The sequence below is a fragment of the Harpia harpyja genome, chromosome 6, assembly GCF_026419915.1.
Source record: "Harpia harpyja isolate bHarHar1 chromosome 6, bHarHar1 primary haplotype, whole genome shotgun sequence".
In the NCBI taxonomy this organism is placed as follows: domain Eukaryota; kingdom Metazoa; phylum Chordata; class Aves; order Accipitriformes; family Accipitridae; genus Harpia; species Harpia harpyja.
In genome coordinates, this window is record NC_068945.1 from 69,199,904 (window position 1) to 69,212,028 (window position 12,125).

General features: G+C 57.3%; 1 protein-coding gene and 1 long non-coding RNA gene across 4 annotated transcripts; one reads left to right on the forward strand and one right to left on the reverse strand.

Moving 5' to 3' along the window:
• Window positions 1-487: 487 nt before the first annotated feature.
• On the reverse strand, window positions 488-9,587 carry IL15RA (interleukin 15 receptor subunit alpha). 3 transcript variants are annotated; one of them, XM_052789379.1, is made up of 8 exons: window positions 9,411-9,587; window positions 3,373-3,573; window positions 3,158-3,235; window positions 2,635-2,871; window positions 2,416-2,445; window positions 2,074-2,131; window positions 1,622-1,949; window positions 488-1,195 (listed from the first exon to the last, which is right to left on the reverse strand). In XM_052789379.1, the coding sequence occupies exons 1-7, from the start codon at window positions 9,481-9,483 to the stop codon at window positions 1,844-1,846; spliced, it is 783 nt and encodes a 260-aa protein (XP_052645339.1). In that variant the 5' UTR covers window positions 9,484-9,587; the 3' UTR covers window positions 488-1,195; window positions 1,622-1,843. The 3 variants fall into 3 exon arrangements, with proteins under 3 accessions (XP_052645339.1, XP_052645337.1, XP_052645338.1); XM_052789377.1 differs by lacking the exons at window positions 488-1,195; window positions 1,622-1,949; window positions 2,074-2,131; ... (1 more) ...; window positions 3,158-3,235; window positions 9,411-9,587 and having other exon boundaries at window positions 2,847-2,868; window positions 3,373-5,204; XM_052789378.1 differs by lacking the exons at window positions 488-1,195; window positions 1,622-1,949; window positions 2,074-2,131; ... (2 more) ...; window positions 3,158-3,235; window positions 9,411-9,587 and adding an exon at window positions 4,042-5,204 and having other exon boundaries at window positions 3,489-3,573.
• LOC128142812 (uncharacterized) lies at window positions 5,790-6,815 on the forward strand. The gene is made up of 2 exons (XR_008235516.1): window positions 5,790-6,145; window positions 6,237-6,815. It is a non-coding gene; the product is annotated as an uncharacterized LOC128142812 (long non-coding RNA).
• Window positions 9,588-12,125: the final 2,538 nt, after the last annotated feature.

Here is a 12,125-nt window from a genome sequence, read left to right on the forward strand (position 1 = left end):
ATTTACCAGCCATCACAGTAGCAGTGGTGCAAGCAGCATGGTGCTCTTGTAAATCAGGTGGCGGTTTACGCTCTCCACTTGAAGACACCGTTGCTCATTGTACCAGAGCCTGTGTCATGTGGAGATCAAAACCGAAACCAATTTCAGAAGAGATCTGCTCTTGGACATGGGCCCAGAGCCGTGAGCCATGCCTGCTGGAGGAAGCTCGTGCATCCTGTTGATTTCCATGGTTATTCATTGAATGGTAACTGCTTAGCTGGCTCTCCTTTCACTTTCGAAGCACTGACTTCAAAAGGCTTTACCTCTTCTGCCCACCTAAGTGCAGGCAGTTCACCCAGGACTTGGATGTTGGAGGTGACCGCAAAGCTCAGCGCAGATGTTGGACCAGGTACCTCCAGCGATTCCTTCCAGCCTCACCTGTTTTCCAACCATCCTGTGGTACGTTGTGGAGAGGCAGTGCCATTGCCGGAGGGTTTGGTCTGTCACGCATCCAAAGTGCTGCTTCCTCCAGCTCTGACGGTCCGGAGCGATGGCACAAACAGGAGGACAAGATGCAGCGGTGAGGAAAGGACCTGGAAGTTAAGTTGCGAGATACCTACTGCTTTCCAGCTGACTACTGAAAACCCTTTTGCCATCCAGCTGAGCCAAATGAGTGATGGCAGCTGCCACCTTGCCCTCACCCTTTGCCCTGGAGCATGGCACCACTGGTGGCCGGTGAGCCCTTGCTGCCGTGGAGATGGATTTCACCCCAACCCAGCTCACGTCTGTCCCCGCTGTCCTCCCCACCATCACGGCTGCCGAGACGCCCGACCAGACAAAAAAAATCAACTGCTGTGTATGCATTGTTTTACATACAATATGTACACTTTTATACATAAAATGGCACCAGTATAAAGCTGCCCATTCTGTAGCAAGGGGGAAACGAGTGGATAACAACTGGTGATGGACAAAGGGAAAACACGCAAAGGAAAATATTTCCTAGGTCGTGTTACTGCCTTCAGTCATTGATAGTGTCTATAGCGAAATCGCTCCTGCTTGTGGTCCCCTGCAAGCGGCCGGAGCCGGTGGGCACGTGGGGTCGGTGCCGAAAGTGCCTCCGAAGGATCCCTGAGCTGCGTGCGAGGGCCGACCCCTGCGACCGTGGCGGGTGGGCACCAGCACTCTTCGCTGCGGTTGTGGGTTCACTGGTGAATGGCTGCAAGAGAGCAGGAAGGGGGTGAGGATGTGGCAGAGGGATGCTTAGCTGGGTCCCTCTCTCTCTGTCTTCCATGAGCAGCGCCGCTCTCTGGGTTTTGGGGCAATCTGGGGGCAAAGCAGCTCTAAGGAAGGGGCTAGCGTCCAGCTGGCCCAATTCTGGCCTTGCTCCTGACCAGGGGATGGGCGCTACTCGGGGCAGGGTAGCCCAGTTTCACCCCTGACACCCAAACCCTACCCCCTGCACCCCAAACACCCTCCACTGGGGCAGGCACCTCCACTCCCCGCTGACCGCCAGCACCTGCAGGACCACCTCCTCCGAATTCTGGCTCCTGACGCAGGACATCCCCCGCCTCCACGCCACCCGGGGTGCTGGTGGGGGCTCACCCACCCACCATTCAGCCACACAGATGGGACACCCGCGCACCTTTGGGTGCTGGAGTCGTCTCATCCACAGGAGTCACTTGTTCAGGTCGGAAAGAGCAGCTGCGTGTCCCCGGGGTGAGGATGCTCTGCACGGAGGACGGCTGGGGCCCGGGACATGCTCTGCCACGTGCCGCAGCCGCTCGAGGAAGCGTCTGGGCTTTCCATCCAAGCCCCGAGCATCCTCCGGGCTAGTGGGTGCACTGAGTTGCCTGGTGGTGGGTACTCAGCCCGTGGGGAAGACGCCAGGCGGCATCATCTCATCGTTCTCGGCAGCGGGAGCCACCATGGGGATGGCCGTCACCGGCACCGCGTAGCTCTGCCCCGTGCGCCTGCGGAAGGGAGAGGAGCGTCACCGGCATCCCGAGGCTTTTCCCTCGGCTTTCAGGAAAGCGCAGAGGCCAAGGACAACTCATCACCGGGGTGGAAAGACCTCGTGGGGCTCGGCACGCTTACGTTTTCATCCTCCAGCAGCAGCAGGCCACGATACCGGCGACCACCAGCACCGGGAGCCCTGCAGGGGAGATGCGGTGACTGATGAGCATCTTCCAACGTGTGGCCCGAGGCATGGCCCAGCTCAAGCAAAATGATTCCGCAAAGAGCCAAAAATGCTTTGTGCGTGTTCACAAGGTGCCCTCCCCACCCTGGGAGGAAATTTGGGTGCTGCATCCTTCCTCCCTCGGAGGCATCGCCCTCGACCACGGCATAAACCTCCCACAGCCCCGAGGAGGGCTTTTGAGCTAAAAAATAAAGAAAATAAGCCCTTGCTTGCCAAAATAAGCTTTTTGCCCGGCTTACCAATGGAAGAGGCCAGGGTCTGGATGGAGACTGGAAAAGAAGAGAGAAATGGAGATTTTTAGCTGCAAAGCTAGGAAAGGCGGGGATGCTGGGGGGACCCTCACTAAAAAGGGGTTTGGAGAGAAGGAAAAAAAAAATGCATTGAAAAAGTAAAAGAGCCTTTGCCGGTTGAAACTAGCCCTGTTGGAAGGTTATCTTTCCCTAGGCAGGTGGCCCGACCTGCAGCATGGTCCGTGGGGGCGGTGGGCAGCGGGGTTGTCCCCAGAGATGACCCTGGGGCCATCCCCTCTCCCGGTGTGGATGTCTGTAGCCCTGGGGGCATCTCTGGCAGCGTGGACTTCTCCGGTGACGGCCCATCAGTCGCTGGTGGCATGGGTGACCGGCCGGCAGCTCCCGGCAGCCCAGGTGTTGCTGCTGGAGAGGGCTTGGAGGTCAGGCTGGCATCGGTGGTTCCTGCTGGGAAAATGGTGTAAAACGTTTTAATTTCAAAAATTAAAAGGCACGCTCCAGGCAGCGCTATGATTTCAGTGTTCAGCCTCGTGCCTGCTTTGGGCAGGTTGCAGCGAGGGCGATGCAGCCCATCCAGCAGGTACAAAATGGCATAATTTCACGCAATTGACTTAATTTGATCGCACCATTGAAATATTTTGCTTTCCACACCACGGTGGTTGTGGTTTTGCCGTGACCGCAGTCACGGCGGTCCCAAACCAACCCCCGTGGGCTGCGTTTGCCCCTTCCTCACCCTTCTGGGTCGTCCCCTCGGTGCGCGGCACGGTCGGGAGCTCGGGGCTGGGGGTTTGCGGAGGTAGAGCCGGGTCCCCTTCGGGAAGACACAACACAGAGAAACCATCGATGGCAGCACCCACGTCACCCTGCATCCTCCTCTGCCACGTCGGTGATGGAATTCTCCCCCCTCCCCGGTCCCCATCGCGTCCTGGCTGCCGAGCGAGGGCTTACGGATGCATTGCAGCGTGGTGTGGGTCCAGTCGGGCTCAGTGGAACCGTCGCGGAGGATGCACTGGATGAGGCTGGAGGTACCGGCTTTGCGCTTGTAGCCCGGGTTGCAGGTGTAGCGCAGGCGGGTGTTGAGCAGCGTGTTGTTGCCCGCGTCGATGTGCGCGTTGGCCACGTCCTTGGGGCGGCTGCATCGCGCTGGCGCTGGAACCGGGGGGGGGGAAAAAAAGAGATGGAGATCACAAGAGGGAGATTAGGCAACCTCTGGCCCCGGCTCGCTGGGCTGAACGGCACCCAAGGTGGTCAAATCCTGCCAGGGGGTGGGAAGGTGGTTACTGGTGCTGTCCTAGGGCTGGGAGAGCCTCATCCAGCCTGGAAAAAGACAGCGGTGAGATGGCTGTGCCTGTGCACGGGGGACGGAGAAGCAGAAAACTCCGTTTCCAGCACGTTTGTGGTCACTTGTAGCGGCCCCTCTGGTTGCTGAAGACTTTTTGCAGAAATTCATCCCCTTGCAGTGACCGTCCCGGGCCAGCAGCCCCAGCTGCATCCTGTCACCAGCTGCTGCATTTCGGCCACGCTCGCCTCTCCCTTTTTTCTCTGCTCGTTTTGCAGTTGGACATGAAAAATTCCAAGTGTTGCGTGAATCCTCCAACCACTTCCCAGGGTTTTTACCTGCCGGAGGTTGCAGCCCACGGCCCTGGAAGCGGCTGGAATCTGAGCATCACGTGGCCGGGCAATGGGGTGGTGATGGGCTACAGGTTGTGGCTTTTCTTATCCCCAGAAGGGTTCGTGCTTCCCCTTTGCCTTTGATTTGAGGTCGGTTTCGTAAGAGGGTATTACAATTTCACTTCTTTTCTCTGGTGCAACGGAGAAAGTATCTCAGTTGCCCTGAGACCGTGCCCACGCCTGGACCCCTGCCACAGCGTGGGAATGGCTCACCCGTGACCCCGGCCGCTGCCAGCTCCTGTCCCCTGACGTGAGCCGCTGTGGAGAGGTGGTGCTCCAGGGCCGGGATGGAAAGATGCGCAGTGCGGATAAAGCAGTATACAGCCAGGCCGGAGCGGTTCACAGCTGGGATGGAGCGATGCATGGCGAGGATGCGATGCACGGCTGGGATGCAGCGATGCATGGCCATGATGGAGCAATGCACGGCCGGGATGAAGCGATGCACAGCTGGGATGTGATGCACGGCCGAGATGGAGCAATGCATGGCCAGGATGTGATGCATAGCTGGGATGGAGCAATACATGGCCAGGATGGAGCAATGCATGGCCGGGATGGAGCGATGCGTGGCTAGGATGTGATGCACGGATGGAGCAATGCCCAGCCGGGACGAAGCGTCGCCCAGCTGGGATGGAGCGGTGCCCAGCCGGGATGATGCACATTTGGTACGGAGGGACGTACGGTTGGGCTGGGATCGGGAGCAGGATGGTGATGGGAGCGCAATGGCAGCGAGGACAGGAGCACAACAGGGATGGGAATGCGTCGGTGATGGGGACAGGAGGCCACTGGGGACAGGAGTGCGATGGCAGTGGGGACAGGAACACCACATGCACCCAAAACACCCGGAGATAAAAATCTCCTGCCCCAATTTGTTATGTATCCCCAGAACATCCCGGGGTGGGGGGCTCTGCTCCGTTTCGGTGCTTGGCTGGGTCTGTGCTGTGTCCCCCAGCATTGGGACACCCCAAAATGCTGCAGCCGCCGTGCCCGGAGAGCAGGAGCAATGCAGTGGCTACACGTGTGCTGAGCCATGTCAGTTCTCAGCCTCCTCTCAAGGCGGCGGCGGCGAAATCTCTGGGAGTGTTTCAAGGAAATTCCACGGGCCGTTTCACGTCGCCAGACCTGAAGCTGTGCCATAAACGGAACAAAAAGTCTTCCAGTGTGAAGACAACCCACAGCCACATCTACAAAGGAAGCATACCGGGAAATCCAGCCAAAAGCATCAAAAATGTCCAGGAAAAGCAGGGACCTGTGAGTCCTGCTTATGCCTTTCAGCTTTAAAACCTGATCTCATCATCCTAATCCCACCAAAGGCCTTTTTTTTCTGGTTGATTTGACTGTAAAATAATCTCCTCTTCCAAAAAAATGCCCAAGTCCTTCGATGGCAAGAGCCCCGTGTCTCTGCTCTCCAGGATCACAACCCTGGTATCTCATGCCATCGCTGCACTGATTTCAGTTTGTTTGATGAGACAAAACACATGCCAAGGGGGAAAAGGGGAGGAAATCTTTGGGGATTCAGGTTTCCAGCGCCACTACGGCCCTGGAGGTGCATGGCCAAGATTTAGGCTTTCTTTTATAACTCGGCAGTGAATTGGAAATGGTGTAAAGCACGGATGGATGGGGAAAGCTGTGACCGTGATAAAGCTCTCGCTTCCAAGCAAGGAGATCTGCAGTAACTACAAGCCTCTCCCTCTCTTATTTGCTTTTTTACTGAAGCAGATTGATAAAATTCCCTGGAACTGGGCACTGTCAGGAATTCGCACGCAGAAAAGAAACAAGATCTGTCTTCTGTTTTCCTGTTAATTCAAGGAAAAGCCCACAAGACTCTTCCAGGATGGCCAAAAGCATCTCTCTGCTTGTCTCCTCTCCCTCTGAGCTTTGCAGGTTGAATTTTCCCATTGATGTGTCAGCCCAAGTGCTCAAAAACTCATCGCATCGTTACCCAACCTCCGAAATGAGCCACGGTGCCGGCTACCAGCCTTCTTGGGAAAATACCTCTGGCTGCCTTATTTCCATCTGAATTCCCTCCATCCCACGGATATTAGATTTCCAGGTTGAAACACATGCACGATATTCGGGGGGGGGGGGTTGTCTTTGCATGGTTAATTCATGTTTTCACTTTGCTTTTTGTTTTTCTCCGCCAGCGATCTCAAATGATGCCGGTGAGGGGGAGCTTGTCCTGGCACGTCAGGAAGCAAACCACGCAGGCACCGGGCACACGGCCGGGGTGAGTCCCAGGGATGGAGATGATGCCACGTGCCGTCATCCCACGTCACGGAGGTGTCCCCCTCCAGCTTCGTGGGCTGCAGGGGGATGCACAACCACAACTAGACACCGGAGAATCCACACCAGGAAACCTTGACCATTTTTCTTTGAAGATTATCAACAAAAGGGCCAGAGCGGTGCTCATTTTCTGCTACTGGTTTAAAAACTATAAGCTAAAAAAAGTGGAGAAAGACATTTCAGAAGTCTGTGCCCAAGACTGGGGAATTCACGAGAAACGTCAAAATCACAGAAATAAATATAACTTTTTCACGTTTTTAACTGAAAAACATTTACAATGGAATGGCTGTGCCGGGGGTGGGAAGCAGGAGAGGACGTGATGCCCAGCGCAATCATTGCAGGACGCATCGGCACGGCTGGCACAGAGGGGCTGCGACACCTCCCAAATTATCTATCCATCGAGTCAATTAAAAGCAATAAATATTATTCTTGTTCTCTAACACCCCAGATAACCACATTTTCTACCCCAAACGATGGTCCTGATTGCATCACCACTACCAGGAACATTGTCTGCAGGTCCGGGACGGGGCCATCAGAGGATATTGACTTCAGGGACAGCTATTTTTAGCCTGTTCCTGAGATGTATCTGCATTATTTTTGCCACTGGAGTCATTTTACAGCCCTCACTGCACCTGCTGGCTGTTTAGAAATAGGAATAAATTCATTTTCTAGGGTGTTGCAGCTTCAGCAGCAGACGGGAGCCCAGAGAAGGGAGAGCACTAAAGCTGTCCCGAAGCTCTGCGCTCCCTTCCAGCCTTATCTCTTGCGCTTCCATGCAACTCCTTCGCAATTCCCCCATTTTCAGTTATTTATGTCCTAATGGTCTTGCCGCTGCCGCCAGCGGCTCCCCGGAGCTGTCAGCATCCCTGGCTGCTCCGCTGACTGCGCTGAGCCGTGATGGTGATTTTTCCTGAAGCTGCTGTGGCCAGAGAAGAGCAACGAAGCCGGTGGAGGGTCTAGAGCACAAGTCTTGTGAGGAGCGGCTGAGGGAACTGGGGTTGTTTAGTCTGGAGAAAAGGAGGCTGAGGGGAGACCTTATCGCTCTCTGCAACTACCTGAAAGGAGGTTGTAGCCAGGTGGGGGTCGGTCTCTTCTCCCAAGTAACAAGCAACAGGACTAGAGGAAACGGCCTCAAATTGTGCCAGGGGAGGTTTAGGTTGGATATTAGGAAAAATTTCTTCACCGAAAGGGTTGTCAAGCATTGGAACAGGCTGCCCGGGGAAGTGGTGGAGTCACCATCCCTGGGGGTATTTAAAAGACGTGTAGATGTGGTGCTTAGGGACATGGTTTAGTGGTGGACTTGGCAGTGCTAGCTTAATGGTTGGACTCGATGATCTTAAAGATCTTTTGCAACCTAAATGATTCTATGATTCTATGCTTTTGGACAGGCGAGACATGATGCAACTTTCCCGGTCCAGCAGCGATGGTCAGCCATGGACAAGTCACAGTCCTGTGGAAAACCTGCGGACCCCACCCAAGGTGAAATCCCGCAGGATTCAGCTCCCACGGGCCCATCACGTGGACCCTAAAAATTACCCCCAGCCTCCCTGGACACTGGTGGGGAGGTGGGTGGGCACCAAGGAAGGGAGGTGGGCACCCAGGGGGGTGCAAGGGGAACACGGTGGTGCAGCCTGAGCACCCCGGGGAGCGGTGTGGGTACCCCGGGGGTGGGCATGGGGCACCTAGAGAGAGGTGAGGGCACGCAGGGAGCAGCGTGGGTACCCCAGGGTGCAGCGTGGAAACCCTGAGTGGGAGCTCGGGTACCCAAGGAGAAGCGTGGGCACCCCAGGAAGCGGAGCGAGCACCTTGGGGAGCAGTGTGGGCACCCCGGGGAGTAGTGTGGACACCCCGGGAAGCGGAGCGAGCACCCCAGGGACAGCGTGGGCACCCCAAGGAGTAGCGTGGGCACCCCAAGGAGTGGCGTGGGCACCCTGGGAAACAGAGCGAGCACCCCAGAGACAGTGTGGACACCCCTGGAAGTGGAGTGGGCACCCCAGGGACAGCGAGGACACCCTGGGGAGTAGTGTGGGTACCCCTGGAAGCAAAGCGAGCACCCCAGGGATGGTGTGGGCACCCCGAGGAGTAGCGTGGGCACCCCGGGAAGCGGAGCGAGCACCCCAGGGACGGCGTGGGTACCCCTGGAAGCAAAGTGAGCACTCCAGGGACAGTGTGGGCACCCCAAGGAGTAGTGTGGGTACCCCTGGAAGCAAAGCGAGCACCCCAGGGACGGCGAGGGCACCCTGAGGAGTAGCGTGGGCACCCCGGGAAGCGGAGCAAGCACCCCAGGGATGGTGTGGTCACACCGGGAAGCAGAGCAAGCACCCTGGGGAGTAGCATGGGCACCTCGGGAAGTGGAGTGAGCACCCCAGGGATGGTGTGGGCACCCCAGGGAGTAGCGTGGGTACCCCTGGAAGCAAAGCGAGCACCCCAGCGACGGCATGGGCACCCCAGGGAGTAGCGTGGGCACCCCGGGAAGCAGAGCAAGCACCCTGGGGAGTAGCATGGGCAGCCCAGGAAACGGAGCGAGCACCCCAGGGACCGCGTGGGCACCCCGAGGAGTAGTGTGGGTACCCCTGGAAGCAAAGTGAGCACCCCAGGGACAGCGTGGGCACCCCGAGGAGGAGCATGGGCACCCCAGGAAGCGGAGCAAGCACCCCAGGGACGGCGTGGGCACCCCAAGGAGTAGTGTGGGTACCCCTGGAAGCAAAGTGAGCACCCCAGGGACAGCGTGGGCACCCCGAGGAGGAGCATGGGCACCCCAGGAAGCGGAGCAAGCACCCCAGGGACGGCGTGGGCACCCCGAGGAGTGGCGTGGACACCCTGGGAAACAGAGCGAGCACCCCAGAGACAGTGTGGACACCCCTGGAAGCGGAGCGAGCACCCCAGGGACGGCGTGGGCACCCCGGGGAGCAGCGTGGACACCCCTGGAAGCGGAGCGAGCACCCCAGGGACGGCGTGGGCACCCCGGGGAGCACCGTGGGCATGCCGGCGGCCAGCCGGGGAGCCCCGAGGGCTCCCCCCCCCCTTCCCCTTACCGGTATCGGCGGCGGCCCAGGGCAGCAGGAGGACGACGGTACCGCAGAGCAGCGGCAGCAGCGGCCCCGCCATGGGACGGCGGCGGCACCGGGCCCGGGGGCTCAGGGGCTCCCACCGGGGCTCCGCGGCTCTGCCCCCCCCCGCCCGCCGGCGCCGGCGCCGCTGGACATGCCCGGCGTGGCCCGATCCCGCTTTCCCCTTTCGCTTTCGCTTTCGTCCCGGGACGGAGCCGGAGGGACGGACCGCCCTGCCGGGATGGGGAGTCCGGGGGGGGAGGGAGGGGGTGGAATACCGGAGGGGGGGGGGGGGGGGTGCGGTACCCCTAGAGAAAGCGGTAGGTGGGGTGGTGCAATAGTCGGGGGGCACTGCAGTGCTTGCTGGGGGGGGGGGGCAATACCCAGGAGGGTCGTAGAATCATCATAGAATCATAGAATGGTTTGGGTTGGAAGGGACCTTGAAGATCATCGAGTTCCAACCCCCCTGCCATGGGCAGGGACACCTTCCACTAGACCGGGTTGCTCCAAGCCCCATCCAACCTGGCCTTGAACACTGCCAGGGATGGGGCATCTACCACCGCTCTGGGCAACCTGTGCCAGTGCCTCACCACCCTCACAGGGAAGAACTTCTTCCTTACATCTAACCTAAATCTGCCTTCTTTCAGTTTAAAGCCATTACACCTTGTCCTGTCACTACATGCCCTTGTAAAAAGTCCCTCTCCAGCTTTCCTGTAGGCCCCCTTTAGGTACTGGAAGGCTGCTGTAAGGTCTCCCCGGAGCCTTCTCTTCTCCAGGCTGAACAACCCCAACTCTCTCAGCCTGTCCTCATAGGAGAGGTTCTCCAGCCCTCTGATCATCTTCGTGGCCCTCCTCTGGACTCGCTCCAACAGGTCCATGGCCTTCTGACGTTGGGGGCCCCAGAGCTGGACGCAGTACTGCAGGGGGGGTCTCACCAGAGTGGAGCAGAGGGGCAGAATCCCCTCCCTCGACCTGCTGGTCACGCTGCTTTTGATGCAGCCCCAGACACAATCGGTTTTCTGGGCTGCGAGCGCCCATTGCCGGGTCATGTTTGTTATAGACGCTCGTGACAAATTGGAGGAGCCAATTTGTATTAAATGACAAGATCGAATTTATTAGCAAGCGATAAGAGAGCAAAACAGCGCTGGGCGGCCGGGGAGACAGTGCTCCGCCAAAGGCTCGCGCCGAAAATGGGGAAGAGTCCCTTTATTTATACAGTTTCTAGTTTCTGTTTACGTGACGGCTCGTATCTTCTGCATTGTGTGTGCGTTTGTGTCGTCAGTTGTTAGGTGGTCGTAATCTGCCTTCAGGTGGCGGCTGGTATCTTCTGCATTGTGTGTGCGTTTGCGCCGTCATTTGTTTGTTAGGTGGAACGTCTTTCGTTAATCATCGGTACTTAACTGGATACTGTGGTTTTAGATAAGCAAGGAATGTCTCTACCCCCACATGCGATTTCATGAACAAAGTTAACCAGTTCATTACAATGTTGAGCTTCCCATCAACCAACACCCCCAAGTCCTTCACCGCAGGGCTGCTCTCAATCCACTCATTGCCCCGACCCACGTGCAGGACCTTGCACTTGGCCTTGTTGAACTTCACGAGGTTCGCACAGTCCCACCTCTCGAGCCTGTCCAGGTCCCTCTGGATGGCATCCCTTCCCTCCAGCGTGTCGACCGCACCACACAGCTTGGTGTGGTCAGCAAACTTGCTGAGGGTGCGCTCAATCCCACTGTCCGTGTCGCCAACAAAGGTGTTACACAGCGCCGGTCCCAGTACCGACCCCTGAGGAACCCCGCTCCTCACTGCTCTCCACTCGGACATCGAGCCATTGACCGCAACTCTTTGAGTGCGACCACCCAGCCAATTCCTTATCCACCGAGCGTTCCATCTGTCAAATCCATGTCTCTCCAATTTAGAGACAAGGATGTCGTGTGGGACAGTGTCAAATGCTTCGCACAAGTCCAGGTAGATGATGTCAGTTGCTCTTCCATTATCCACCAACGCTGTAACCCCATCCTAGAAGGCCACCAAATTTGTCAGGCATGATTTGCCCTTAGTGAAGCCATGTTGGCTGTCACCAATCACCTCTCCATGTGCCCTAGCATAGTTTCCAGGAGGATCTGCTCCATGATCTTGCCGGGCACAGAGGTGAGACTGACTGGCCTGTAGTTCCCCAGGTCTTCCTTGTTTCCTTTTTTAAAAATGGGGGTTATGTCTCCCCTTTTCCAGTCAGTGGGAACTTCCCCGGACTGCCACGACTTCTCAGATATGATGGATAGTGGCTTAGCAATTTGTTTTGCCAGTTCCCTCAGGACCTGTGGATGCATCTCATCAGGTCCCATGGCCGTGTGCACCTTCAGGTTCCTTAGACGGTCTCAAACCTGATCTTCTCCTACAGTGGGCAGTTCTTCATTCTCCCAGTCCCTGCCAGTGAAGGGATGTTCCTGGCCAGATTTAATTCTATCAGGGCTTTAGCTTTCCTAACCTGATCCCTGGCTCCTCAGACAATTTCTCTGTGTTCCTCCCAGGCTACCTGTCCTTGCTTCTACCCTCTGTAGGCTTCCGTCTTGTGTTTGAGTTTGTCCAGGAGCAACTTGTACATCCATGCAGGCCTCCTGGCATTTTTGCCTGACTGCCTCTTTGTTGGGATGCATCGCTCCTGAGCTTGGAGGAGCTTGAATATTAACCAGCTTTCTTGGG